The 27942-nt window shown below is 50.1% G+C and overlaps 3 protein-coding genes across 5 annotated transcripts in view; 2 read left to right on the top strand and 1 right to left on the bottom strand.

The window, feature by feature from the left end:
* The window catches only part of DOP1A (DOP1 leucine zipper like protein A), a 117587-nt gene extending 111949 nt beyond the window's left edge, over positions 1–5638 (top strand). Inside the window, 2 exon segments of the mRNA XM_068148763.1 lie at positions 1452–1511; positions 5016–5638. Coding sequence (XP_068004864.1) covers positions 1452–1511; positions 5016–5321 — 366 coding nt within the window. The 3' untranslated portion in view covers positions 5322–5638.
* PGM3 (phosphoglucomutase 3) lies at positions 5624–23538 on the bottom strand. 2 transcript variants are annotated; one of them, XM_068148680.1, is made up of 13 exons: positions 23470–23538; positions 20256–20461; positions 18259–18443; positions 16753–16820; positions 16301–16434; positions 15646–15841; positions 13645–13802; positions 11850–11933; positions 10742–10840; positions 10298–10414; positions 9444–9566; positions 7968–8141; positions 5624–7396 (listed from the first exon to the last, which is right to left on the bottom strand). In XM_068148680.1, exons 1-13 carry the CDS (start codon positions 23516–23518, stop codon positions 7310–7312), a joined length of 1680 nt encoding a protein of 559 aa, XP_068004781.1. In that variant the 5' UTR covers positions 23519–23538; the 3' UTR covers positions 5624–7309. The 2 variants fall into 2 exon arrangements, with proteins under 2 accessions (XP_068004781.1, XP_068004791.1); XM_068148690.1 differs by lacking the exon at positions 23470–23538 and adding an exon at positions 22296–22359.
* Positions 22492–27935, top strand: RWDD2A (RWD domain containing 2A). 2 transcript variants are annotated; one of them, XM_068148751.1, is made up of 3 exons: positions 22492–22975; positions 23861–24079; positions 26691–27935. In XM_068148751.1, the coding sequence occupies exons 2-3, from the start codon at positions 23882–23884 to the stop codon at positions 27378–27380; spliced, it is 888 nt and encodes a 295-aa protein (XP_068004852.1). In that variant the 5' UTR covers positions 22492–22975; positions 23861–23881; the 3' UTR covers positions 27381–27935. The 2 variants fall into 2 exon arrangements, with proteins under 2 accessions (XP_068004852.1, XP_068004842.1); XM_068148741.1 differs by lacking the exon at positions 22492–22975 and adding an exon at positions 23231–23320.
* Positions 27936–27942: the final 7 nt, after the last annotated feature.

The raw sequence follows: 27942 nt of genomic DNA on the forward strand, positions 1-27942 counted from the left end.
TGAGTGAAAAGTCAAATGTGGTTCAGTGTCTAATGGATTTCAACCTGCCATCACCTTCAGATGGCCAGCTGCATGCAGCTTCTAACCCACAGCCTTTTGAAGTGCAAAAGCATTTCTTGTTAATAATGATCGCTTCTAAATGTTCAGCAAACCCTTACATCCCTAAAAGTGACAGAGCCAGGAGTGGAGAGACTCTGCAGAGCCAGGGAGGGTTGGGTTTCTTCCCTGAAGCAGTTCAGAAGGCAAAGAGCAGTGGAAACAGTTCCAGTTTGTAGAGTGGGAGGAGAGAATTGGAGGTAGATGAAAATCCTAGTTCGGGTGGGGTGGTGGCCTGGTCTGTTGGTGAAGCTGATGGAAGCTGGCCAAGCCCTGTCCCAGGGAGTTCCCCTCCACTGCTGCAAAGTAAGGAATTGGCTGTCAAGTACTCTCTTGCTGTGTGGTCAGAACTGCTCCAGGCAGGCACTTCAGCAGGAAAGGTTGCTGGGGTGGGCCAGGAAAACAGGAAGGAAGCTGGAAGGCATGTGGGAGACAGCTTTGAAGTTTCATTCTGGAGTGTCCCTCCAAATAGATGGCATTGTCAGGGCTGTGACATTAGCAGCTTGCTACAGGGGTTAAAACAAGTGTGTGAAGCACATCTGCAGTCTTCATTGCATTGATTTTGTACCACAAAGATGAGGCTAAATTTCTCTTCTTGCACGTGCAAAGGAACAATCAGTTTTAACTGCCTGCTAGCCAAGCACAGCCTCTGATCTTCAGTGTAGTGCACTGCACCTGGTAGAGAGTTGTCACACTCCAGATAATCTCTCTGCATGAGTTATAAAGTACCTGTGATGGATAAAACATCCCTGCTGGTAAGTACTGCATGTTGAGGCAGATGCCCCAAGTCAGGAGTACCACACAGGACGCTTCCAAGAATACAGAAAACCGGCTGGAATTTCTGGAACCCCCCCTAGTCATGGCAGCAGCTGCACACTGTGAACCATAGCTAGGGGTATGGGGATGAGATAAACAAGAGGTAACGAATATTGGCTTCCAGGTCATTACTTCTTAGTGCAGAAGAGAAGAGTGTTGCACAGAGCTGCAGGTTTCTCTTAGAAAGTAACTCTTTCTGAGCAAAAGATCCAGTGCATCTTCATTTTCCTTCAGGGCACTCTGATGCTCAGATTCATGTAGTACGGTGGTGCTCAGGCTCTGTCTGAAGGGAACATGCTTAAGAAAGCTCCTTTGGCGCTCCTGGCCATAAAGAGAACAAGCTGGCAGTGCTGCTGTTGTCTGATGATGGTGTCTTGGCCAAGTAGCTCCAGAGCCTGCCCTCTCTGGGCTCTTTGGGGCAGGTGATTTTAGTAGCTGAAGCACAGCACCCAACCAAGCAACTGCACACAGCCTTCATGGCAAAGGTTGAGTTTGATATATGAAATGCAGTCTGAAAGTTCTCCTCTTTCCTTCCACAGGACAAACAGGAGGACTTTAAGACGGTGGTTTTGGAGGGAATGGAGATGGCCAAGCATCAGGTGAGGGTGGCCTTTGATGCTTGAGTTGTGAAACAAGCTCACCATAATAATACCATCACCTCAAGGCCTTGGGCAGCATTTAGCTTTCAGACCTGAGAGAGATCAGTCTGGTCAGAGGAGAAAATGGAGAGATTGGTTTTGAAGTTGAACAATCACAAGGGCCTTCAGTGATAAAGATTACTTCAAAAAGTCATTTTGAAGTTGGTTTCCTCCATGAAATAGAGTACAAGAAGGTGATGTTAGTTTCAAGAAGATGATGATTGGGAATGAGTGTAAAATTAAAGAATCATTTTTGCTGCATGGCATGTGTGAAGCAGAATCCCTAACCAGCTGTTGTTGGAAGTCTCTGAGGAATTAGTGGTGTTTGCTTAGCAGGTACTGTTGTGGGATCTGCTGGAGAGGGTCCAGCAGAGGGCTGCGAGGATGAATAGGGGACTGGAGCACTGCCCTGCAAGGAGAGGCTGAGGGACCTACTCAGCTCTGGTGAGGCCCCACCTGGAGTACTGCCTCCAGTTCTGGAGCCCCTATTACAAGAGGGATCTGGAGGTGCTGGAAGGTGTCCAGAGAAGGGCCACGAGGATGAGCAGAGGGCTGGAGCACCTCTCCTATGAGGACAGACTGAAGGAGTTGGGGCTATTCAGTCTGCAGAAGAGAAGGCTCCGAGGTGACCTAATTGTGGCCTTCCAGTATCTGAAGGGGGCTACAAGAAAGCTGGGGAGGGACTTGTCAGGATCTCAGGTAGTGATAGGACTAGGGGGAATGAAATGAAGCTGGAGGTGGGGAGATTCAGGCTGGAGGTGAGGAGGAGGTTCTTCACCATGAGAGTGGTGAAGCCCTGGAATGGGTTGTCCAGGGAGGTGGTTGGGGCCCCGACCCTAGAGGTGTTTAAGCCCAGGCTGGCTGAGGCTCTGGCCAGGCTGATGTAGTGTGAGGTGTCCCTGCCCATGGCAGGGGGTTGGAACTAGATGATCCTTGTGGTCCCTTCCAACCCTGACTGATACTATGATACTATGACCTGGGGCTTTTGAGTTTGGAAAAGAGAAGACTTAGAGAGGATTTAATAAATGTTTGTAAGTATCTGAGGGCTGGGGGCAGGAGGGAGGGGACAGGCTCTGCTCACTTGCTCCCTGTGGTAGGACAAGGAGCAATGGATGTGAGCTGCAGCACAGGAGGTTCCACCTCAACATGAGGAAGAACTTCTTTAAGGGTCACAGAGCACTGGAGCAGGCTGCCCAGAGAGGTTGTGGAGTCTCCTCTGGAGACTTTCAAGACTGGTCTGGATGTGTTCCTCTGTGACCTGAGCTAGATTGTATGGCTCTGCTCTGGGGTTGGACTCGATGATCTCTTTGGGTCCCTTCCAACCCCTATGAGCCTGTGAAATGGCTTGGACAGGTTGTATTTCACTGGTCAAAGAATTGGGATTTGGCTGGCTGCTGTGTGATGCTGACCCTTGCTGCATGCTGGAGACGGTCTCTGCTCACCAGCTGGGTCATACTAAACATGCCAGGCAATCTGTACTGAGAAGCCTCTCTCCTGTGAATCCAGAGGGATGTTTTCATGGAAAACATCTTTAAATCTACTATCTTCATAAAAGTTGGAGGCATCAACAACTCTCTTTCTGTGTTGGAATTCAGTCTTCCCTTTGTTTTAGTTCTTTTATAAGCTTAGCTTTTCTTGAGGCTTGGAGGGCAAGGACAGCAATCTCCTGTAGCAGGGAGACAAGCTACCAGCTTAAAACATGAAGTACATTCATCCTTCAATTAAAACTAATTGTATTTCTGTGATATGGATGTTGGTTAGGCTCCTGATTGCCAGGGGCAGTTCCTTCATTTAAAGATCAAAAACTGTATGTGGCAGTTCAGGCTGGGTCCCTCCTGTTCCTGCCATGTAAGTCACACCTCCAATGTCCCGAGTGCCCAGCCCAGGAGGTGGACACAGGAAATAGCCTATTTCATGCCCATAATATCCTGCTCTCTATAAATCCACCTGCAAAGTCATTCTCTTCCTCTTTATTCCCTGTCTTGCTCCCATGGGAAATGCTCCCTATGGGTAACAGTGGGGGAGTTATCTCAAGGCCTCATAGGCCTGGCTAGGCCTAATGCCAGGAGGAGAAGCGGGGAGGGGCAGTCTCAGACCTGGCCAGCCTGAGACTAGCCTAGCAGTGGTGGAGGAAGAAAGGGCCCTGGGGGTTTTGGGTGTACCCTCAGGTAGGGAGATGGGAAATGTTGGGGACCTCTGGGTGTGCTGGAAGGGACTCTGTACACTTGGGGATTCTTTTGTCACTGTGCTTGTAGTTTCTGTAAAACACTAGTTGCTTTTCCAGTTAAACTTCCCATCACTTCTGCAATCCATTTCTGTGAGTGTCATTCTTTTGCCCCTCTCAGGGGCAGGAGAGGATCTGCCTGGCCTCAAACCAGGACGCTGTATTTGCTAAAGCACCATCTCTTGAAGGAAAGCTTTTTGCTCCAAGGATGTGCAGTCAGTAATCCTCTGCTTATGTTCTGCTCCCACTGCTGCCCTCTTCCCATTCCCCTTTCCTTGCAATGCTCTTCAGGAGCTGGGGAGCCCTTGAACCCCTGCCTCAGCAGAAGCATTGCAAGGGCATCAGGATGGACACGCTGGTCAGAAGTGGTTCAGGAGGTTGCTATCCTTGATGTGGTCTTGTGATGTTTTTCTCCTTCCTCAAGGAACAAAACCCAGCATTGCTGGACATCTGCTTCATGGTATAAGCTTTGTCAAGAGTCCAAACAAGGTGTTTCTGTGGTGACAGTGCCTTGTTGTCTAGATTTGAACATGGGGTTTGACTCAAATTAAAAGGCAGTGAGGGAAGAGTGCCATGCCAGCAGCTGGGTGCTTGGCTGTTTTAGCATGCAGCCCTGAACAGGGATACAGCAGTGTGCTGGCACTGCCTGGCAGCAGCTGGTGTGTGACTGCTGCCTTTGCTGGTGGGGTTCCTGAAACTCTTCCCTTGAAATTCCCCCCACGAAATGGAAGGTGTAACCAAAGTCTTCTGAGTAACTGAACCTTTCTCCTCCAAGGACAAGTCCAAGTGTTTGCTCAGAGCCTCCAGTGCTGTGTCACTTCTTGTTACTAAAACACAGCACAGCTTTTGCTCTTCCTGGAAACTGAGCTCTACCTTCAATGTGAAAATGCTGCTGTTCTAACTTCTGTGAGGTTTGCTGCCACTCAAGCTGGCAGTAGGATGAATTATGAGTGTGCTTTGGAAAGCAGCTGGAGTAGCACACACCTTTTCCCAGCAGATGCAGTACTGCCTCTCACCAGCCTGGGCTGTCTGTGATAGCACCAGGGGCAGCTCTGCAGGGCAGCAGGGTGGTGGGGTCTGTATTGATAGGTTGGACTCGATGATCCTCAAGGTCCTTTCCAACCTAAGTTTGTGATACTGTGATACTGTGGGTGCCAGGGTGCTCCCTTGGGCATCGGTCTTCTGTCTTCACCTGTGCTTTGGTTTGTTCTGTATTATTTCCCATCTCTCTCTCTTTTCAGAAAAACCCAGAAGAGGACAGCTCAGGGAAAACACTAAGTTGGGAACCAGGTCACTTGCTTTTAACCATCTACACTGTTCGCAGCATCGAGCAGCTTTTGCCTTTCTTCAACGTCCTCAGTCAAGTTTTTAACAGCAAAGTGACCAGCAGATGCGTTGGACACTCAGGGAGCCCTGTCCTTTACCCCAACTGTTTTCCAAGTAAGGACATAAAAATGGAGAACCTCAAGACCTTCTCCAGCAAAGCCAGACAGAAGATAGAAGAAATGGTGGAGAAGGATTTCCTTGAAGGCATCATAAAAACCTAAGCCGAACCGGCCCCGCTCAGCTTCTGTGTAGTGTAACTGTTGGAAGGAAGCAGCGCCCCTTCCCCGGCTGTATAGTCCTTCTTTTCTTACTCTGTATGTAATGGAAACAACTTCATGTTGTATTTAAGTTAAATATTTGTAAATAAGAGAGCAGAGTTCTGGATGTGGCCTGAATCAAGTGGAAGTATCGGTGGCTCATATTGATTATGGTGCCTACTCTTTCCATGTTTCGTTGTCTTGAGTTCTGTCTTCAAAAACACACAAAAATCCTTAAAAAAACAACCCCACAAATATACAAGGTGCACATTTTTTTTCCACTTTGTTGCCAGTTTATTTTTGGGGGTTCCTGCTTTTGGGGGTTTTTTTTTGGTTGCTTTTCAGTTATTTTTGGTTTAATCCTCTGGAAATTGTGCAGGAGTCAATACAGGACTACGATGGAAAAGCCGTTTGTCAGAGGCAGATGCTCTGAACTGAAGCAGGCAGAGGAGATACTCATCTGTATCTGTACCTGAAGGGGGCCTACAGGAAGGCTGGGGAGGGACTTCTCAGGATCTCAGGTAGTGATAGGACTAGGGGGAATGGAATGAAGCTGGAGGTGGGGAGATTCAGGCTGGAGGTGAGGAGGAAGTTCTTCACCATGAGAGTGGTGAAACCCTGGAATGGTTTGTCCAGGGAGGTGGTCGAGGCCCCGTCCCTGGAGGTGTTTAAGCCCAGGCTGGATGAGGCTCTGGCCAGGCTGATGTAGTGTGGGGTGTCCCTGCCCATGGCAGGGGGGTTGGAACTGGATGATCCTTGTGGTCCCTTCCAACCCTGACTGATACTGTGATACTGCTATGAAATACTGCATCCTGTTGGCCCTACCTCTTCCTACTGATAGGAGTAGGAAGAGCCACAGAAGACAAACTTATCTCTGGCCCTTCCCTCTTGTCTTGGTCCGGAGCAGGAGGTCCCAGAGTTTGTGTTTTCATGTCAGCTTGTGCTATCCTCAGCCTGAGGAGGGGAGGGAGTTGTGAGAGAGATCCCAAAGTCCAAGGCCTTTTCAGCTTGCATTGTCCTGTCCTGTGATGTTTCCAGCCTGTGCCATCTTCAGTGGAGTTCTTACACCTCTTAAAAGTGGTAATACATACCATCACTGCAAATGGCTTTCACAGTATCATAGTATCTCAGTAACCTATGAAATAACCTGGGACATGATTAGGCCACTGACTGTCAAGAAACACTCAGCTCTGGTGAGGCCACACCTCAAGTATTGTGTCCAGTTTTGGGCACCTCCATACAAGAGAGATGTGGAGGTGCTGGAGCCAGTGCAGAGGAGGGCAATGAAGCTGAGGAAGGGCTGGAGAATAAATCTGATGAAGAGCAACTGAAGGAGCTGGGGATGGCTGAGGAGAGACCACATTGCTCTCTACAACTTCCTGAAAGGATGCTGGGGAGAGGCTGGTGCTGGTCTCTTCTCACAGGTAATTAGTGATAGAACAAGAGGGAATGGCCTCAAGCTGTGACTGGGTAGGTTTAGACTGGACATTAGGAAACATTTTTCACAGGAAGAGTGGTCAGGCCTTGGAATGTGCTGCCCAGGGAGGTGTCTGAGTCCCCAACCCTGGATGTGTTTCAAGGTGGTTTGAATGTGGTGCTTGGGGATATGGTTTAGGGGTGAACCTTGTAGAGCAGGGTTGTGGGTTGGACTTGGTGATCCTGAGGGTCTTTTCCAACCTGAATGTTTCTGTGATTCTGTGAAGTGAGTCCCTTCAAAGTCACTTCAGCTTCCAGCATTGGCCAAACCTGGCAGAGGTGGAACATTCAGCAGCAGCAGCAAGAGCATCTCAGTAAGAGGTAAGTTGCTAACAGAGGCAAAGGCTAAGCAGAATAATATTCCACTTGGCTCTGTTTAGTCCTTTCTACTCGGTGTCCACAGAACAAGTGGTGGAGAAAGTAATGTTTAAAACAATAAGTGTAGTTATGACCTTTAATGGCAGTTGTGTAGTTTGTTATATGGGCTGGGGTGGTTCTCCTTTCCCACCAGCGAGGTGGTAAACAGCCAGGCTTACTTCATGGGCCAGGGCGTCGGCGTTCTCCTGTGGAATGGTTTAAAAGTCAGTTACAGTGGTGTCAGCAAATAGGTGGTGTTAAAGTAAGTGGAAATGCTGTGTTCCCAGTACTGCTCTGTCACCCCAAGGTACCTTCTGCTGCTGGTCATGCTGGCAGGAAGAAGCTAGCAGCAGGTGAAGGGGAAACAGCAGGACCACTGCTTTTACTGTTCAGTCTGGAGAAGAGAAGGCTCCAAGGTGACCTAATTGTGGCCTTCCAGTATCTGAAGGGGGCCTACAGGAAGGCTGGGGAGGGACTGCTCAGGATCTCAGGTAGTGATAGGACTAGGGGGAATGGAATGAAGCTGGAGGTGGGGAGATTCAGGCTGAACATGAGGAGGAAGTTCTTCCCCATGAGAGTGGTGAAGCCCTGAAATGGGTTGTCCAGGGGGGTGGTTGGGGCCCCATCCCTGGAGATGTTTAAGCCCAGGCTGGATGAGGCTCTGGCCAGGCTGATGTAGTGTGGGGTGTCCCTGCCCATGGCAGGGGGGTTGGAACTAGATGATCCTTGTGGTCCCTTCCAACCCTGACTGATACTGTGATACTCTGAAGCTCTGACCTGTGTGTCTGCTTCGGCGTATACTCTAACCACGTCTTCCGTCCCGGAGGGGCGGACGAAGGCTCGTGCCAGCTGGTAGCTCTTCAGCAGCGCGTCGATCTTGTGCTGCAGCCCTGCAGGGCTCACCGCGCGCCTTTCCGCGTCTGCCGTGCTGATCACCCTCCTGTCTGCCACCTGCGGCATCACAAACAGACAAGGCACCTGTGAGCTGGAGACATGCGATGAGAGCACAGCCACAAAGGTTACGGCTAAGGCAGTACATCAGGTTTTGATGTGCCTGAAGAACTCAGAAGTTCCCTGCTGAACACACTGGGATCCCGTTCTGGGCTCTCCAAGAGGGACAGAGATCTACTTGTGAGAGTCCAACAGAGGGCTACAAGGATGATGAAGGGATTGGAGTACTGCTTTATAAGGAGAAGCTGAGAGACCTGGCACTGTTTAGTCTGGAGAGGAGAAGACTGAGAGGGGATTTAATAAATGTCTACAAATATCTGAGGGCTGAGTGTCAGGAAAGAAGGGACAGGCTCTGCTCACTTGTGCCCTGTGATAGGACGAGGGGCAATGGATGTAAAATACAGCACAGAAGTTCCACCTCAACATGAGGAAGAACTTCTCTATTGTAAGGGTCACGGAACACTGGAACAGACTCCCCAGAGGGGTTGTGGAGTCTCCTTTTCTGGAGGCTTTCAAGACCCATCTGGATGCATTCCTGTGTGACCTGCACTGGATTCTATGGTCCTGCTCTGGTGGGGGCTGGGGGGAGGGTGGACTTGAAGATCTCTAGTGGTTCCTTCCAACCTCTAACATCCTGTGATCTCTCAGATCTCTGCCTGGCCACTGTTCAACATGTGTTAACCAGGTCCTGATGGGATGCAGCTGCTTGGTTCAGAAAAAGGGTCACTTCTGAGCACACCTCCTTGGTCAGCCTCCTAACTGAAGCTGCAGCTTCTCTTAGTAGATGGGGAAGCTTAAACTCTTCTTTGGTCAATGTAAAGCCCAAAGCTCCCTTGCTGTGTCTAGCAGAATGCTACCACAGGGAAGCCGGTTCTGCTTAAGCTCTTTAGCTGAATGTTGAGGAAGATGAAGAGCAGCTTGAATATTCAACATACACAAAGTGGCACAGCAAGAAAAATACATCTGCCCAGCAGGCAGGTGCCTTAGCAAAAGAGTATTTTTCTAATCTGAAAGCTAAGAAAGAATTTCTGAGTTAAAACTTGAACAGCTTTGGCCAGGTTTTCCATTTAGCTTATTTGGCTGTTACTTTGTTACTTGTTTTAAGTCAGGCTTTTAGGTTAGCGCAGGCAACAGTCCAGTCCCTCCTTGGGGTGTTTCATGGCTTGTTTGGCCTCCTTCTGCCCTCTCTTGGGTTGTTTCAGTTTTCAAATGAAGCTGAGCTGCATCTCTGCAGGCAAGAGCTGCTCACTGCAGGGCCCCAAGAGCCTGCTGTAAGCTGAGACAAGGCGTTCCCTGGCTCACCTGAACTTTGAGCAGCCGGTTCGGAAGGTCGGTGTAGATGGCATCCCACTGTTGCACAGTCAGACCTTTCAAAGCCAGGATTGCTTCAATAACTAACATGTCTGAGACAGCATCACCAACTGTCTGTTGAAGGGAAGACAGGGTAGAGAAATCAACAGTGAAGCAGCAAGGGCATGATTTGATGAGTGAGCTTCCACCTGAAGGTGGTGGAAATGCAGCCAGGCTGACTTGTCTCAGCCTGAGAACCCAAGGTCAGTCAGGTGGCTTGTTTGGGGAGTGGTGGTTTATTTTTCCCTCCTTTCCATGCTGCCCCTGTGGTAAGAACAGCATCACAGTTGTGGAGCTCTGCCAAAAGCTCTACTTGGCCTCCCCTCTCTTACTGAGGACTGCCACCCTCACCTATGTCCTGGGGTCAGGATGCTTTTAAGCCTGTGAAGTATGATCTGGCACTGCCCCACATGAACAATGCCTGTGCCGTGACATGGAGTCCCAGGCTGTGAGGGAATGGGCATTGGAACACTCCCACCCTTCCCTACCACATAAATTAGTGAAAAATAACAAAGAGAAGATTACTTGCTGTTGAATCAAGAACAAGTCCCATCCTAGGTTCCCATGTTATCCCACTCCCACTTTGAGTCCTGAAGCCAAAAGAGTGAACCAGACAGAAGCATTCTGCATCCACTCATGAAGAAGTATTTGCATCTTTCTAATGATGTTCCTGCCCTTTTCTTCAGGGTCCCTTCAATCACAGCACCCTGCTTCCTGCTCCACCAGTCCCTGCCAGTAGCAGGCACTCACAGAGAGAGCTGGCCCTATGACTGTCAGCATCATGCTTTGTTGCTCTCAGTGTTTACCTGATTGATAAGGTCAATCATGTTTTCAAGCACCTTTGCTGCTTCTCTTTTCTCAGCATCTTTCTCCTCTTTTGCCAGTTGTCTTATTTTAGTTTCAGCAGCTTTACTAAATAATACCTACAATAAAAAAATTGAGCTTGTCAAGACCAGGCCACATCCTGAACTAGGATAGGTGCAGCAACAAGGAACAGACTTCAGCCATTTAAGTCCAAATAACTACCATTAACGTTTGCTACCATGAATTCACATCCCCACCTAGAATGCAGAGGGGTTGCTGGCAATGCTATGATCAAGACAGGAGGGGTAAAGAAGTTTGTTCTCAGACAAGGAGAGAAAAGGTTTGTTTGCAAATGTAAACAGAGAGTGAAGAGGCCTTCTCCAGCTTATCCAACTCAAGTTTTGCACATATTGGCTGGTCTGTGTGCATCACATGCTCATACTTACTGTGCCATGTCCATTTGCCTCAAAATAAACCCCAATGTCAAACTCCTGGGCCTTGTGATGCAAGTGTTTCACTCCTGTTTTGACACAGTGCACAGGTACCTGCAGCCCAAGGACATGCAGAGAATCACAGAAGTGTCAAGATTGGAAGGAACCCCAAGGACCACCCAGTTCCAAACCCCCTGCCATGGGCAGGGACACCTCACACTACATCAGGCTGCCCAGAGCCACATCCATCCTGCCTTAAAAACCTCCAGGGGTAAGGCTTCTACCACCTTCCTGGGCAACCTGTTCCAGTGTCCCACCACCCTCATGGGAAAGAATTTCTTCCTCATGTCTAATCTAAATCTCCCCTCCTCTAGCTTGGATCTTTTCCCCTTTGTCCTATCACTCCCTGACACCCTAAAAAGTCCCTCATCAGCTTTCTTGTAGGCCCCCGTCAGATACTGGAAGGCCACAATAAGGTTTCCTCAGAGCTTTCTCCTTTCCAGACCAAATAGCTCCAACTCTCTCAGTCTGTCTCCACAGGAGAGGTACTTCACCATTCTGATCATGCCTGTTGCCCTTCTCTTCCAGAGAAGGACTCCACTCTCCAGAACTGGACACAGTACTCCAGTGGGGTCTCATCCAAGTGTCATAGAAGGGGAGAATCTCCACTCTCAACCTACTGGCCATACTTCTCTTGATGCAGCCCAGGATGTGATTGGCTTTCTGATCTGCAAGTGCACACTGCTGGTTCATGTTGAGCTTCTCACCCACCAGCATCCCCAAGTCCTTTTCTTCAGGGCTGCTCTTAAGCTAGTCCCTGCCCAGCCTATATCAGTGCTTGGGATTGCCCCAACCCAGATGCAGGACCCTGCATTTGGTCTTGTTGATCCTCATGAGGTTGGCTTGGGCCCAGCTCTCCAGCCTGTCAAGGTCCCTCTGGATGGCCTCCCTTCCCCTTACCACCAAGACTTCAGTCACTACTGCAGGGATGAAAGAACCATTTACTTTAGCTTAGTTCAAGTTCTCCTGGCACTCATGTTACAGTAGCATGTATTTGAAAAGCAAAGAGCTTTGCAGCAGACAACATTGTCAGAAAACCAGCAGGGAAAAACCAGAAGAATACCTTCAGTGTTTGCTCAAGGTAGCGTGTGGAGCTGCCGTTGGCATAGGCTGTTTGTACCACTGCCATCTCAAAGCTCTGTCCCACCTGAGGAAAACAAGAAGGAAGGTCTTTTACTGTCCAAAAGGCAGGCAGCCAGACAGGTAGGATCAACAGAAGGACAATCACAGTACCACAGTACATTAGAGGTTGGAAGGGACCTCAAGAGATCATTGAGTCCAGCCCCCCTGCCAAAGCAGCATCTCTCAGGGGAGTCTGCACAGGAATGCATCCAGGCAGGTTTTGAAAGGCTCCAGAGCAGACTCCACAAGCTCTCTGAGCAGCCTGTTCCAGTGCTCTGTCACCCTCACTGGAAAGAAGTTTCTCCTCATGTTGAGGTGAAACCTTCTATGTACAAGCTTGTATTCATTGTTCCTTGTCTTATTACTGTGCACCACCCAAAAAGAGCTTGGCCCCCTCCACTTGACACCCACCCCTCAGCTATTAATAGACATTGACCAGATCCCCTCTCAACACTAAAGATTCCTAGGGCTCTCAGTCTCTCTTTACAGGGGAGATGCTCAAGTCCCCTGATCATCCTTGTGGCTCTCCCTTGGACTCTCTCCAGCAGGTCTCTGTCTCTCTTGAACTGGGGAGGCCAAAACTGGACATAGTATTCCAGGTGTGGTCTCAGCAGGGCAGAGTAGAGGGGGAGAAGAACCTCCCTAGCCCTGCTGGCTACACTTTTCTTGCTGCACCCCAGGATCCCATTGGCTCTCTTGGCCACAAAGGCACATTGCTGTCCCATGCAGAACTTGCTGTCCAGCAGGACTCCAAGGTCTTTCTCCATGAAGCTGCTTTCCAACAGGGCAGCCCCTAACCCATACTGGTGCCTGCTGTTATTCCCCAGATGCAGGACCCTGCACTTGTAACTATTAGACACACATTCCCCTACAGACACTTGAAACTCCTGGGCAGCAGAGGAAGGCACCAGCTCCTAGAGAATTCTGTAAGTAAGTTCAGGACAACATGAATTCTGTTTGGGTCTTTGTTATCATGTTTTTTAGCTGGCTTGGAGCAGCTCTCTGAGCTCAGGCTTTCCAAACTCCTTTTCAGATCCAGCAAGTTCAGACACTTGGCACCACATGAGGCCATATACACAAGCAGGAAAGTCAAACCTTCCAATGCAAGGCAAGCCAAGGCTAGTGGCAAGCCCAAGCTCTCCTCACTGGCCAGCTTCTCTGACACAGTTTAAGAAATGAGCTGGTCTCTAAGAAAACAAAGATAGAATACCTCATCTAGGTTTAGTATCACAGACACCAAGTCTGAGAGGACTTGTGAAGAAGAAAAGCTTCTTCTCTCGATACCCTGTGGGGAGAGGATGCTCTGTGGCACAGTGGGTTTGGAATGATGACATACAAGCCCCTTGCCACATGCAAGCTCTCGGGGAAATGGAGTGCCCAACCTTCCTAAAGCTCCACAGAAACACTGAGGGAAGGTCTGAAGCCAAAGGTAATGAAGAATTAATGACAGACACCAAAAGAAAACGAACGGAACACCAGTACCTCATAGGCTGAAAGTGGCAAAGCTCTCTCCCACTCAGAAAAGGCTCCAGCACTCAGACTTTTACTTGGAGTGTGGAAGTCACACCCTGGTGAAAACCACATTTTGGCCACACCAGTGTGGTACAGAACTGATGTCTTTTGAAACTGGGTTCACTTTAGGCAGAGGTAGGGAGACCACAAACGTACAAACTGACACAGCAGCCCTAGGCTATTTGCAGGCTAAAGTGTCAGCATTCATTTCATGTTAGAGTTACCTTGGCAAGAAGCTCTTTAAGGAAGATACTAATCAAAGTTGCTATTTTATCTCCATCCATCAGGTGAAACTGGCCACTTGTGTCCACGTAGTAGTAAACAATTCTATCTGCATCACCATCAAAGGAGCAGCATCTCTCGTTGGGCTTCATGTCCAGGCCTAGTGATCACAGTTAGAAATGCAAGTTAGAGGCACAGAAAGGTGGAAAATGTTCAAATTAGTCCCACTGGGTGCAGGAGATAAATCAGGCTGCATTTCCTGGCATGTGGAAGGTCCACTGCAAACTCTTAGTGTAACAGAATCACAGAATGGTAGGGGCTGAAGTGACCTCTGGAGGTTATGTAGTCCAACCCCCCTGCTACAGCAGGTTCAACTAGATGAGGTTGCCCAGGATTGCATCCAAGCAGGTTTTGAAAGTCTGTGGAAGAGATTCCACAACCTCTCTGGGCAGCCTGTTCCAGTGCTTTATCACCCTCAAAGGAAAGGAAGATTTTGTTCAGGTTCAGATGCCCTAGTTTGTACCCACTGCCCCTTGTCCTATCACTGGCCACCACCAAAAAAAAGCCCAGCCTTATCCTCATGACCTCCACTCTTAGATATTTGTATGCATTGATAATACCCCCCCTCAATCATCTCTTTTCCACTACTATGCACTTTACCAAGTGACAAGCATAGTAAGGTCCAGCACAGCACCTTTTCTTGTTGGTTCCTCTACCATTTGGAGGAGGAAGTTGTCTTCTATGCAGTCCAAGAACAGCCTGGATTGCTGGTGCCTTGCTGTGTTGTCCCTCCAGCAGATCACAGTATCACAAAGGTTGGAAGAGACCTCGAGGATCGAGTCCAACCTGTCACCCCAGACCTCATGACTAGACCATGGCACCAAGTGCCACGTCCAATCCCCTCTTGAACACCTCCAGGGATGGTGACTCCACCACCTCCCTGGGCAGCACATTCCAATGAAGAACGACTCTCTCAGTGAACAACTTTCTCCTCACCTCAAGCCTAAACCTCCCCTGGTGCAGCTTGAGACTGTGTCCTCTTGTTCTGGTGCTGGTTGCCTGGGAGAAGAGACCAACCCCCATCTGCCTACAACCTCCCTTCAGGGAGTTGTAGACAGCAATAAGGTCTGCCCTAAGCCTCCTCTTCTCCAGGCTAAGCAACCCCAGCTCCCTCAGCTTCTCCTCATAGGGCTGTGCTCAAGGCCTCTCCCCAGCCTTGTTGCCCTTCTCTGGACATGTTCAAGAGTCTCAATCTCCTTTTTTAAACTGAGAGGCCCAGAACTGGACACAGGACTCAAGGTGTGGCCTAACCAGTGCTGAGCACAGGGCACAATGACTTCCCTGCTCCTGCTGGCCACACTATTCTTGACGCAGGCCAGGATGCCATTGGCTTTCTTGGCCACCTGGGCACACTGCTGGCTCATGTTCAGCCAGCTGTCAGTCAGCACCCCCAGGTCCCTTTCTGTTTGGCAGCTCTCCCAGTTTAGCTTCACAAAACCAACTATCCAAACTGGCCTGCTTCCCCAGTGCAGGGATTTTCTCTTTGCAGGAAATGGGATGAAGTAATTTCCTTGGTGGTTTATGTCAGTCTGCAGGCTTCAGCTCTTCCTTAAGAACCTGGAAAAGCATCTGCAGCCCCAGCCCACAATGTCAATGTTTCTTGATAACACAACAGGAAGGAAGGTAAACAGCAGCAAACCAGTCCTAACTGATCTTTGGACTCCACTATCTTAACTTTCAGACCAGATTGTCAAATTCACTTCAAGCCAGCTGAAGACAGAGCAATCCTCCAAACAATTTAGCCTAACATTAACTAGGGATGGGCCAAGCCCAGCCATATGATTCTCTCTCTCCATTGTGCAAGGAGAAGTGATCATGCAGCCACTCAGTAAGAAATGGGGAGCTCAGCTTAAGCAGAAGTGCTACACCATGATGTGATACATCACCCTGTGCTTTCAGCTCTGGAGAGGGGGTAGAAGGATATAACATTATTGACTACATACCTCTAGGAGGTTTCTGGTTAACTTTCACAAAATCTGCCCCACACAAGTGATTGAGTTTCTCCTTGGTTCCATCATTATACAGCTGAATGAGCACCTCCTTTGGAAAGTAGGACACCATTTCTGATAGTTTCAGGGCTCCTATTCCATTGGCACAGTCAACCTTCAGCTGCCTCTGATGCTCTCCAGAAGTGGGAGCCTTAGGGGAAGAAGCAGCAAAGTGAACTCAGACCCTCACTTCAGCTAATCTGTGAAATGCAAAGGCTTGTGTCCAGCTACAGGACCAAGTTTTGCTTTTAAATAAAGCACAAGGAAAGAAAAAACCCCACACCACCTCATCCCTTGCATGTTTTGTGTAGTTCCTATTGTCCTGGAAGAAGTGGTTAAAGCACTAATATCACTTGTGTTGCTTCTCCCAAGATTTAGGATCCTGCTTGCCATGGAATGAGTGGACTGCACCCCACTCAGCACAGGAAAGCAGCAGTTTATGCAATGAAGTAGAATGGTAATTAGACCATGAAATAAAATCACTCAGACCCTAGGGAAACCACATCTTGAAGCACACTGAATTCAAAACTTCAGACCCAGACAGGCTAACAAACATAAGGTATTCATTCTGTACATTTGGATGAAGAGGAAAACCCCAGCCAACATTCACCTGTTTTATCAGTTCTGCAAAAGCTTTGGATAGCTTTTCATAATAACCTTCCAGTGTTGCTTTCCCATACTGCCCTTGGGTGTTCTGACAGCAGACCAGGTAATGCAGCTGGGGTGTTGTCACCAGACCATAGTCTAGCAGAAAAACAAAAGGCAGAGTCAGTCTTCACAAATGGAACACTAGATTAATTCCTCTTTAGAAGTTGTACAGCATTTGCTCTTCTACAACCAACAGACAAATGCAGTGCAGGAAACCCATATAGTATCTTTCCAGTCCTGTGATGAAAAGGTGAAACACCTCCTCTCCTTGCATGAAAGCCATATAACTGCCCCTGGAAGAAGACTGCTAAAAGGGCAAGTGGAAATGGTGTCTGGGCTACTGCTCTGCTCTACATAACAGAGCCATGTTTCCATAAAAACCTGTAATCAGACTAGAGTTAGGGTTTAACATACCATGGTACTGGCCACCTAGAACAGAGATGCCATCTATCACTGACTGGGAAAGCTTCTCACTGCTTGGCCTGGAAAACAACAGATACAAACATCAACCTTTGCAGAAAACAGTTGTGTATGGACCTGGGAAGGAAGTACAGTATCACAGTATAACTAAGGTTGGAAGAGACCTTGAGGATCATCAAGTCCAACCTATCAACACAGACCCCATGACTAGACCATGGCACCAAGTGCCACATCCAATCCCCTCTTGAACACCTCCTGGGATGGCGACTCCACCACCTCCCTGGGCAGCACATTCCAATGACGAACGACTCGCTCAGTGAAGAACTTTCTCCTCACCTCGAGTCTAAACCTCCCCTGGCACAGCTTGAGACTGTGTCCTCTTGTTCTGGTGCTGGTTGCCTGGGAGAACAGACCAACCCCTTCCTGGCTACAACCACCTTTCAGGTAGTTGTAGAGGGCAATGAGGTCACCCCGAGACTCCTCCAGGCTAAACAATCCCAGCTCCCTCAGCCTCTCCTCATAGGGCTGTGCTCAAGGCCTCTCCCCAGCCTTGTTGCCCTTCTCTGGACACGTTCAAGAGTCTCAATCTCCTTTTTTAAACTGAGGGGCCCAGAACTGGACACAGGACTCAAGGTGTGGCCTAACCAAAGCAGAGTACAGGGGCACTATGACCTCCCTGCTCCTGCTGGGCACACTATTCCTAATGCAGGCCAGGATGCCATTGGCACTCTTGGCCACCTGGGCACACTGCTGGCTCATGTTTAGGTGGCTGTCAATCAGCACCCCCAGGTCCCTCTCTGTTTGGGAGCTCTCCAGCCAGTCTGACCCCAGCCTGTAGCTCTGCATGGGGTTGCCATGGCCAAAGTGCAGCACTCGGCACTTGGACTTGTTGAATGCCATCCCATTGGACTCTGCCCATCTGTCCAGTCGGTCGAGGTCCCTCTGCAGAGCCTTTCTACCCTCTAACTGACCAACATCTGCTCCCAATTTGGTGTCATCTGCAAACTTGCTGATGACTGACTCGACCCCCTCATCCAGATCATCAACGAAGATGTTGAAGAGGACGGGGCCCAGCACTGATCCCTGGGGGATGCCACTGGTGACTGGCCACCAGAAGCAAATGTGGAGGAAGGCCTACAAGCTTCCTCCCAGCAGCTTTGATTCAATTTGAAGAAATCCATACCTTTTTATTTTGTAGGCACCTCCCAAGAAAGAAGTTTCAAAGCCACCACTCCAGTGAACTGCTGGACACACATGGATGCCACAAGGTATCCACCAAAACCCCACAACATCCTGTTCAGGGCTAGGGGAGTTCCCACAACCATCAGGGAAGAGAATATAGGAACAGCATGCTGTAACCATAAATTAATGGGTGGCAGACTAGGCATTAAAAACCCCTCATAAATCAGGCTGTGGAGGCCTGAACATCCAAAAGCACCCACAGACAAAATGCTGGCCCTTCCACAAAAGCAGCACACATCTGCAGCACTCTGTCATTACCTGGTGTCTCTGCCAATAAAAACTGAAGCATCTTTGTGCTGCTTCACTGCTGCTTGCTGGCAGATCTCAGTTATTATACTCTGCAATTCTTCCTCCTCTGCATTTGCTAGTTGTGTGGCATACTCTTCCCAGGAAGGGTGCAGCATTTCTCCAAGAGGATCGACCAGCTTTATGCCATTGTCTTCCTTAGAAGATAAAAAACAGTTAAGAACAGCAGGCAGTGAGCCTGAAAGTAGGAAACTTACTAAAACCTTTGAAGGTTCAATCACATTCTTTCTGGGGAGCATTTCTGGGAAGCAACAACTTACACAGAAACACAGAATTGTTAGGGTTGGAAGGGACCTCAAGGATCAGCTAGTACCAAATCCCCTGCCATGGGCAGGGACACCTTCCACTAGATGAGGCTGTCCAGAGCCACATCCAGCCTGGCCTTAAAAATCTCCAGGCATGGGGCTTTTATCACCTCCCTGCTTATTTAAGCCTCCAACATGCATGGAAAGGTAAGGTAACCAGCACGAGGGCCACGAGGATGAGCAGAGGGCTGGAGCACCTCTCCTGTGAGGACAGACTGAAGGAGTTGGGGCTGTTCAGTCAGAAGAAGAGAAGGCTCCCAGGTGACCTAATTGTGGCCTTCCAGTATCTGAAGGGGGCCTACAGGAAGGCTGGGGAGGGACTGCTCAGGATCTCAGGTAGTGATAGGACTAGGGGGAATGGAAGGAAGCTGGAGGTGGGGAGGTTCAGGCTGAACATGAGGAGGAAATTCTTCACCATGAGAGTGGTGAAGCCCTGGAATGGGTTGTCCAGGGAGGTGGTTGGGGCCCTGTCCCTGGAGGTGTTTAAGCCCAGGCTGGCTGAGGCTCTGGCCAGGCTGATGTAGTGTGGGGTGTCCCTGCCCATGGCAGGGGGGTTGGAACTAGATGATCCTTGTGGTCCCTTCCAACCCTGACTGATACTATGAGTGATACTATGATATATTTTGTAACCAAATTTGTTGCTATGAACCAAAGTTTTGCTACGAAATTCATGGGACACTGAAGTGACATAAAGGCAGATTCTAATAACCTGGCATGCTCCACAGCAGCAGAAGCCCAAGTGCCTGATTTGCAATTGCTGCATCTCTCTATTTTAATAAGATTGCAGATTTTGCTCAAAGGTTCATCTCAAAGGCACTCCCAGCTTGCCAAGGTTACAGATTTTCTATGTTACAGCATTTCCACATGAGGGAAAACAACACTTGGGTGTACAGGGAAAAGTAACCTTGAGCACCTCTCCTGTGAGGACAGACTGAGGGAGTTAGGGCTGTTCAAGCTATAGAGGAGAAGGCTCTGAGGACACTTTATTGTGGCCTTCCAGTATCTGAAGGGGGCCTACAAGAAAGCTGGGGAGGGACTTTTTAGGGTGTCAGGGAGTGACAGGACTGGGGGGAAATGGACCAACCTGGTGGCTGGGTTGTCCAGGGAGGTAGTTGAGGCCCCATCCCTGAGAGTGTTTAAGCCCAGGCTGGATGAGGCTCTGGCCAGCCTGATGTAGTGTGGGGTGTCCCTGCTCATGGCAGGGGGGTTGGAACTGGATGATCCTTGTGGTCCCTTCCAACCCTGACTGATACTATGAAATGGGTAGATTCAGACTGGATGTTAGAAGTTGTTCCCCATGAGGGTAGTGAGAGACTGGCACAGGTTGCCCAGGGAGATGGTAGAAGCCTCATCCCTGGAGGTTTTTAAAGGCTAAGCTCGATGTGACTCTGAGCAACCTGATCTAGTGGAGGGTGTTCCTGCCCATGGCAGGGGGGTTAGAACTAAATGATCCTTGAGCTCCCTTCCAACCCTAACAATTCTATGATTCTATGTGGGAGATCATATTTACAGGGAGCAGGCTAAAAAGATGTGTTAAGCAGCTCCCAGTGCCTTCAGGATCTGGTCTCTCAGTGCCATGAAGAGCTTTGATTCCACCAGACTGCTTAGATCCACTTTCTTTTTGAAGAACAAAGGTTTTCTTACCTCAGGATTGTGAGATGCAGTAACCATGATGCCAATAGTAGATGCCACAGCTTTGGACCTGAGAACTGCCAGCAGGCCCATGCGGAACATGATGTGGTCAAGCTGCTCAGCCCTGGCACGAAATCCAGCAGTGCCATACTGGAGAGCAAGTCCAGCAGGCTTAGGATGCAGCGCTGAGTATTTCTTAAGGGCTTCAAAATCCATCTCTAGAGAAGAAAGTAACACAGAAGCAAGCAATAGGCATCAGGTCATGAGAATTAGTTTTACATTTTGCACTTCATTTAATTTTGGAGCCCACTGATAGCTCAAACCATTCACACCAAACCCCTCGGTGGGACTGTGAGAGGGACCACTACCTGAGCTTCTACACTCACAGTACAGCACTAGAAAAACAAAGCTCGACCAGATTTCACCAGATCATGAACATTCACAGAATCACACAATTGGAACAGACTGAAGGAGTTGGGGCTGTTCAGTCTGCAGAAGAGAAGGCTCCCAGGTGAACTCATTGTGGCCTTCCAGTATCTGAAGGGGGCTACAGGAAGGCTGGGGAAGGACTTCTCAGGAAGTGATAGGACTAGGGGGAATGGAATGAAGCTGGAGGTGGGGAGATTCAGGCTGGATGTGAGGAGGAAGTTCTTCACCATGAGAGTGGTGAAGCCTGGAATGGGTTGTCCAGGGAGGTGATTGGGGCCCTGTCCCTGGAGGTAAGCCCAGGCTGGATGAGGCTCTGGCCAGGCTGATCTAGTGTGGGGTGTCCCTGCCCATGGCAGGGGGGTTGGAACTAGATGATCCTTGTAGTCCCTTCCAACCCTGACTGATACTATGATACTACTCCAGGTGATCCTGCTCTGGCAGGGGCATTGCACTGGATCATCCTCTGAGATCCCTTCCAATCCCTAACTTTCTGTGTGACTTCCAACTTAATTTGGCTGACTTCAACTTCAAGCTGTTGGTTCTTATTTTACTTCTGTTTTCTAGATGATGAAACTACTTGTGGTCCCTTCCAACCCTGACTGATACTATGATACCTAGTCCAACCCTCCCTGCTAAAGCAGGTTTACCTAGATCAGGTTGTATAGGAGTGCATCCAGGTGGGTTTTGAACCTCCAGAGGACACTCCAGAACCTTTCTGGGCAGCCTGTTCCAGTGCTCCACCCCTCTCAATGTTCTTCCTCATATTCAGATGGGACTTCCTGTGCTTTAGTTTGTACTTGTTGCCCCTATTCCTATCACCAGCCACCACTGAAAAGACCACAGCCTCATCCTCTTGACCTTAGATATTTATAAACATTGATAAGACCCCTTCTCAGTCTGCTCTTCTCCAGGCCTCTGCCTGTCCTCTCAAGAGAGATGCTCCAGTCCCCTAATCATTGTCACGGCCCTCCACTGGGCTCTTTCCAGTAGTTCCCTGTCTCTCTAGTACCGCTGAGCCCAGAACTGGACACAATACTCCAGGTGCGGCCTCACCACGGCAGAGTAGAGGAGGAGAACCTCCCTCGACCTGCGGGACTCACTCTTCTGAATGCCCCCCAGAAAGCCGCCGGCCTTCTTGGCCGGGAGGATGCAGTGATTTCGGTGAAGAGCCACAATTCTCAGCCGGTGGGACCCGGGAATCAGTCACAGCAGAGCTCCTGCCAAGGGCTGGCTCTTCCTCACAGTAAGGCTGGCACTCGGGGCACTGGGGCACGGCTCTACCCGAGACCCTGTGAGTTCACAGCAGACTGTCCTCCCCCCCAAGTCCTTGCTGCCACAGGGGCGCTCCCGGCAGCGTCACCTGGCTGTTCCGCTCGGCCGGCGGATCCGCCAAGGCGCTCCCTACGGAGCCGCCACGCCGGCACCACGGTCCCCACCTCGCCCCGGGCACCTGGGGCGCGGACAGCCGCTGGGCCGGGAGGGAAGGGCCGGACGCTCGCCTCTAGGAGAGCCACAGCGCTTCCAGCAGCCGCCCCCCCCGCAGGGCTGCGAGCCTCGGGGCGCACCCAACACCGCCCCCCGGGGCCACCCGAGGGTCGCAGCCGCCCCCCGTCAGCCGCTCACCTGCCTCCGCCGCCAGCTCCCCGCCCCGAGCCGGCGCGGCCGAGCCCTCGGGCGGCACGCGGCCAATGGCAGGCCGGCGGGCGGGCGCGCGCCGCTACGTGGCACCAGGGGCCCGCCCCGCCGCTCGGAGCCGGCAGCGGGACGCGGCCACGCCGCAGCGAGAGTGAGCGCCAGGGAGGAGCGTCCGCAGGAGCGAGCCCCATCTCTCCGCCGCAGCCTAAGCCCCACTGACAGCAGCTCCTGCACGGCCTCTCTGACGTCGCGCAGGGGCGTCCGAGTTGCCACCGCGGGCAGCGGCCATAGCTGCCCGCGTAGGAGAGACGTGGCGTCTCCATTTTGTGCCCCTTCCTGCACCGCTGCAGTGCGCTGCGCAGTGGCCCGGCCGGCAGTGCTCTGCTGGGCTCCGTGCGGCACCGGACGCTGCCTCCTACCTCACGGGCAACTACCGCCCCGCAGTCCCTGCGGTGCCTCAGGGGCCGCGAGCGGCCCTCAGAGGAGGGCTCGCGCTCGTTCGGTTCCCGCCCTTCCCCTGCCTGCCCACAGCTGCCCCCTGCCAGCTCGCGCAGCGCTGCCCCGGGGCGCGCCTCAGGGCTTCCCAGAGAGGCTGCGCTGAGGGAGCTGAACTCGGGGCCCTCAAGTTCGGCCTCACGCCTTGACAGGAGAGATTCATAACCGAGCGGGTAACTAGTGTGGAATGGGGGAGGAGGGGGCCTCGTTTCTCGCCGAGGCCACCCCGCGCAAGGCAAGAAGTGCGCGGAGGGGCTGGACACAACCGGCGCCTCGTCGCGGGGCGAGCCGGGCCGCACAGCGCCTCTCCCGGAAGGGGCGGCCGGGCCTGCCCCCGCCCCGTTCCGATGCTGAGCGGCCTCGCTGTGAGCTGAGGGAGCCGGGGTGCTGCTGGGCGGCTGGCCGCGGCCTCGCCTGGGAAGCCGCCCGTGGGGAGGCAGCGGCACGAAGAGCCATGTCCCCTCCGCTCCGCTGCCGTCCGCGCTCTGCCCTTGGCGGTCGGGACCCCAGCGGCCCAGGTGAGGCCGCGCATAGGCTGTGGCTCGGCTCTGGCGGGCGCTGCTCGCCGGCCGTGGACTCGCTTCGCAGTCGCCTCACCGGCTGGGCTGTGGGTCATAGGAGGTTAAGGGTTGGAAAGGACTTTCGAAGATCATCGAGTCCAACCCACCTGCCAGAGCAGGACCAGAGAATCTAGCACAGGTCGCACAGGAATACATCCAGATGGGTCTTACACGTCTCCAGAGAAGGAGACTCCGCAAGCTCTCTGGGGAATCTGTTCAGTGCTGTGTGACCCTCACAGTGAAGAAGTTCCTAGTGCTGTGTTTATATCCATGAGCCCTTGTCCTATCACAGGGTGCAACGGCGAAGAGCCTGCCCCCTCCCTCCCTCCCGAGCACGCCCGTAAGGCACCGGCTGGCAGGTGCTCGTAATGAATCAGATTCTGCCCTTTAAATACAGTGGGTATCCCGCTGGAGGACGGCTCCTTCGGGTAGGCAGCACGGTGCTAAACCTGTCCGTGTGCTAAACCCCGAGGTTTAATTGCCGGCCTCTCGTTGCAGGTGTGTGCAGGGGGCAGTGCAATGGCTGTCACAGTGAGAGAATGCCTAGAGCTCCAGCTGCTGGAAGTGGAAATGCTCCTTGCAATGTTTCCCAAAAAGGGTGAGATAAACCTGGATGAGGATGCTGTGGCCAGCGTGCAGCACTACGTGAGAAACAGTGACGCAGCTCTGCCCCCACAGCTCCAGTTTTCAATCGCTGTCGATGTAGGGGAGGCAAAGGTGAGAAATTCCACGTCAATGTGTTTATGGGTGTTGTTTACTCACAGTGCAGACACTTAAAAACTTTGCAGTGAAAAAAAACAACTCAAAACTGCTTTCCCCCCTCCCCCATTTCTGTTTGCTGCCTCAAATTCACAGAATGTTAATTATGTATTTGAGTCTGAACTTCATTTGAGCAAGAAAGGCTAACAGAATCACTCATAGGAATGGGCAACCAACATGAGAGAATGGAATGGAATGGAATGGAATGGAATGGAATGGAATGGAATGGAATAGAATAGAATAGAATAGAATAGAATAGAATAGAATAGAATAGAATAGAATAGAATAGAATAGAATTAGAATAGACCAAACCAGGTTGGAAGAGACCTTCAAGATCATCCAGTCCAACCTATCATCCAACACCACCCAACCAACTAAACCATGCAACCAAGCACCCTGTCAAGTCTCCTCCTGAACACCTCCAATGATGGTGATTCCACCACCTCCCCAGGCAGCCCATTCCAATGGGCAATCACTCTCTCTGTGTAAAACTTCCTCCTAACATCCAGTCTAAACCTCCCCTGGTGCAGCCTGAGACTGTGTCCTCTTGTTCTGGTGCTGGCTGCCTGGGAGAAGAGAGCAACTTCTGCCTGTCTACAACCTCCCTTCAGGTAGTTGTAGAGAGCAATGAGGTCACCCCTGAGTCTCCTCTTCTCCAGGCTAAGCAACCCCAGCTCCCTCAGCCTATCCTCATAAGGACTTGTGTTCCAAGCCCTTCACTAACTTTGTTGCACTTCTCTGGACATGCTCCAGCAAGTCAACCTCCTTCCTAAACTGAGGGGCCCAGAACTGGACACAGTACTCGAGGTGTGGCCTAACCAGTGCAGTGTACAGGGGCAGAATGACCTCCCTGCTCCTGCTGGCCATACTGTTCCTGATGCAGGCCAGGATGCCATTGGCCCTCCTGGCTACCTGGGCACACTGCAGTGGCAGGTGACCACAAGAGCTTAGCTAGAGCTGTACTCAGATGAAAGCTATGAGTTTACTGCTTTACAAAGAGCTGTGGTTTACAAAGGCAGTATTTGCCTCTGATGAAAATACTAATGTTGGCCTTTACATCATTCTAGCAAAACCACCCAATTCTCTTTTCCACTCCTTGCCACATTCATTGATTTGTATTTGAAATTCACTACTGTAAGAACAGCCCCAGGGGTCAAACACAAAACTAACCAATGAACTGCAACACCAACCCCCAAACTTACAGTATAAGGAGTTCTAGCAGTTTGTCCAATTAAAGGGAAGTCACATAGGATAACTAAGCAATGTCAATACTTTCATCAAGAACATAGTAGTGTAGGTCAGAGTATATAATATCGTAGTGACTGCAAAATGGAAACCAACAAACTCAATCCAGAAGTATGTGCATTTTCCATGGAATAAGGATAACTAAACAGAACAATTTACTGAGTAGCAACGTGGCCTTGTGATTATTTGGAAACTTGGGTTCAAGCTTAGCTACCTTTCTAAAATGGATCCTTTCAAGAAAGAAGTTTTCTGAACCATGTAGAGAGGGCTTGTGGAGGAAGACTTTTTTTCCCCATGGTAGATTTCCAAGGAACTTGGAAAGATAATGAGTCATTCACGATTCACTTCTCTCTGTTAGACTTAATCATATGATTGGATACTAACAAGAGCCTCAAGCACTGAGGACATGTGAATTCGCTCTTGCTCTTGAAACAGAGGCAGGGTTCAGTTCCCAAAGAACATGAAGTGCTTCTTTTTAAGACACTGTAGGAATAACTGAGAGAAATTCAACAGCCCATGGTTTCTAAGAGACAGGCAAGATAATCTGAAGGTTTCCCCAGGCTAAAACACACATAAATCTTTGTCCCCTATAACCCTGAGAATGTTTCCTCTGCCAGGGTAAATACATGCTTAAAATAATAATAATAATTCATAGAATGGTTTGGGTCAGATGACCTTAGAGATCATCTAGTTTCAACCCCCCTTGCCATGTACCTCACTGTACAGTACAGAATCACAGAATTGTTCCAGTTGGAAAAGAGCTCTAAGGTCATTGAGTCCAACCATCAACCTAATACCCATTAGGCCTTTAAACCATGCCCCAAAGTGCCACATCCACACATTTCTTGAACACCTCCAGGGAAGGTGACTCCACCACCTCCCATAAACACTGTTTTGTGTAACTCTTGGCCTTGTTTTGCTGAAGTTGATGCAGCACCTGGACAGAGTTCATGGAGCAGATGCACGTTTGGTAAGGAACAAGATCCTCAAAAGCCACTTGCCCCTTGACAGGCTGGTAGTGTATCGCTGTTGTGGCACTGGGCACATATTGAGAAACAGGCACTAGAAATATCCCTAGAGGGTAACTGTGTCCCTTCCTTCTAGCCACAGCATTGTTTCTGTAAACAGCAGAAGATAACATCAGATACATTGGAAAATCTCAGCATGGGGCAACAAAGAAAAGGAGTGAACAAAATGGAAACAGAAGTAACTCCAGTCTCTGGGATGTGGTATTGTTACTTACATCCTTTAACAGGGAAGAAGAGTCTAGCAGTCTTACAACAGCTTCAGAACTCATTTTCCTTCTGTGTGTTCTGTTTCTAAGGTAAAAGTGGAACTGCAGGTAATGCTGCCTCATAAATATCCTCATGTAGTGCCTCAGCTTTTTGCAAGATCAGATGCACTGCACAGACAGCAACAGTTGCAGCTCAACACTGGTCTCACTTCTCACATCAGCTCTTTGGATTCAGGTGAGCTGTGTCTATGTGAAGCTGTGCAGTGGGTGAAAGACAACAGCCTGCCTTACCTGGAAAACAGCAAGGTGTCTTCTGAAAGTGCTTCAGAAGGAGTGATAGTTAAAGAAACACTGCACCGCATGTGGATCTACAGCCATCACATCTACAGGCAGGAACTGAGGAAAAAGATTTTTGACTCTGCAAAGAAGTTAAATCTGACTGGCTTCTGCCTAACAGGGAAGCCTGGTGTCATCTGTGTAGAGGGTCTCCAGGAAAGCTGTGAAGAGTTCTGGCGTGTTATTCGGTATCCCAATTGGAAGCACATTTCGTGCAAGCATGTGGAGAACATAGAGACAGAGGGAAGCATCGATGAGCTTCGCCTCTTTCATGCCTTCGAAGACCTACAGTTTGAGGCACATGGCGATTATGGCCTGAGGAACGACTACCACATGGATCTTGGCCAGTTCCTGCAATTCCTGAAACAGCATCAAAGTGGACACATTTTTCAGATTTTGTTTGGTGTCAAAGACAAACATTCAGACAAACAAGGAACTGTGTAAGGGTTCTAATTTTGGATGAAGCATGGTTCAACTAGTTAATCTTAGCTTCTGTTCTGAGAGACCAGAAAAGCTGCTCATTTATTTTCTGAGACTCTAAAATTGGTATTTGGCCCTATGAGCCACACCTCAAAGTGCTTGCAAGGTAATAAAACACCCCACATTTAAGTGTCCTGAGCCTGTATCCTCATTTCCACTGCCCTGTGTGTTACTAAACTGTGGTGCAGGCCTGTAGTTAACTTCCACATTCAGCTGTAGGCTGCAGTCACAGATGACACAGGAGACCTGGCCTTTAAAACCTCCAGGAAGAGGACATCCACAGTCTCGCTGAGCAACCTGTTCCAGTGTCTCGCTGCCCTCGCTGTAAATAATTTCTTCCTAATATCCACTATAAATCTGCCCTCCTCAAGCTTCAATCCATTCCTTCTGACCCTATCATTACAAGCCCTCAGAAAAAGTCCCTTCCTGGCTTTCTTGCAGGCCCCTTTCAGATAGTGGAAGGCTGCTATAAGAGCTCCCTAGAACCTTCTTTTCTGCAGGCTGAACACCCCCAAGTCTTGCAGCC

Source organism: Melanerpes formicivorus, unplaced genomic scaffold (assembly GCF_026170545.1).
Source record: "Melanerpes formicivorus ecotype bairdi unplaced genomic scaffold, bMelFor1.0.p_v2 SCAF_2, whole genome shotgun sequence".
In the NCBI taxonomy this organism is placed as follows: domain Eukaryota; kingdom Metazoa; phylum Chordata; class Aves; order Piciformes; family Picidae; genus Melanerpes; species Melanerpes formicivorus.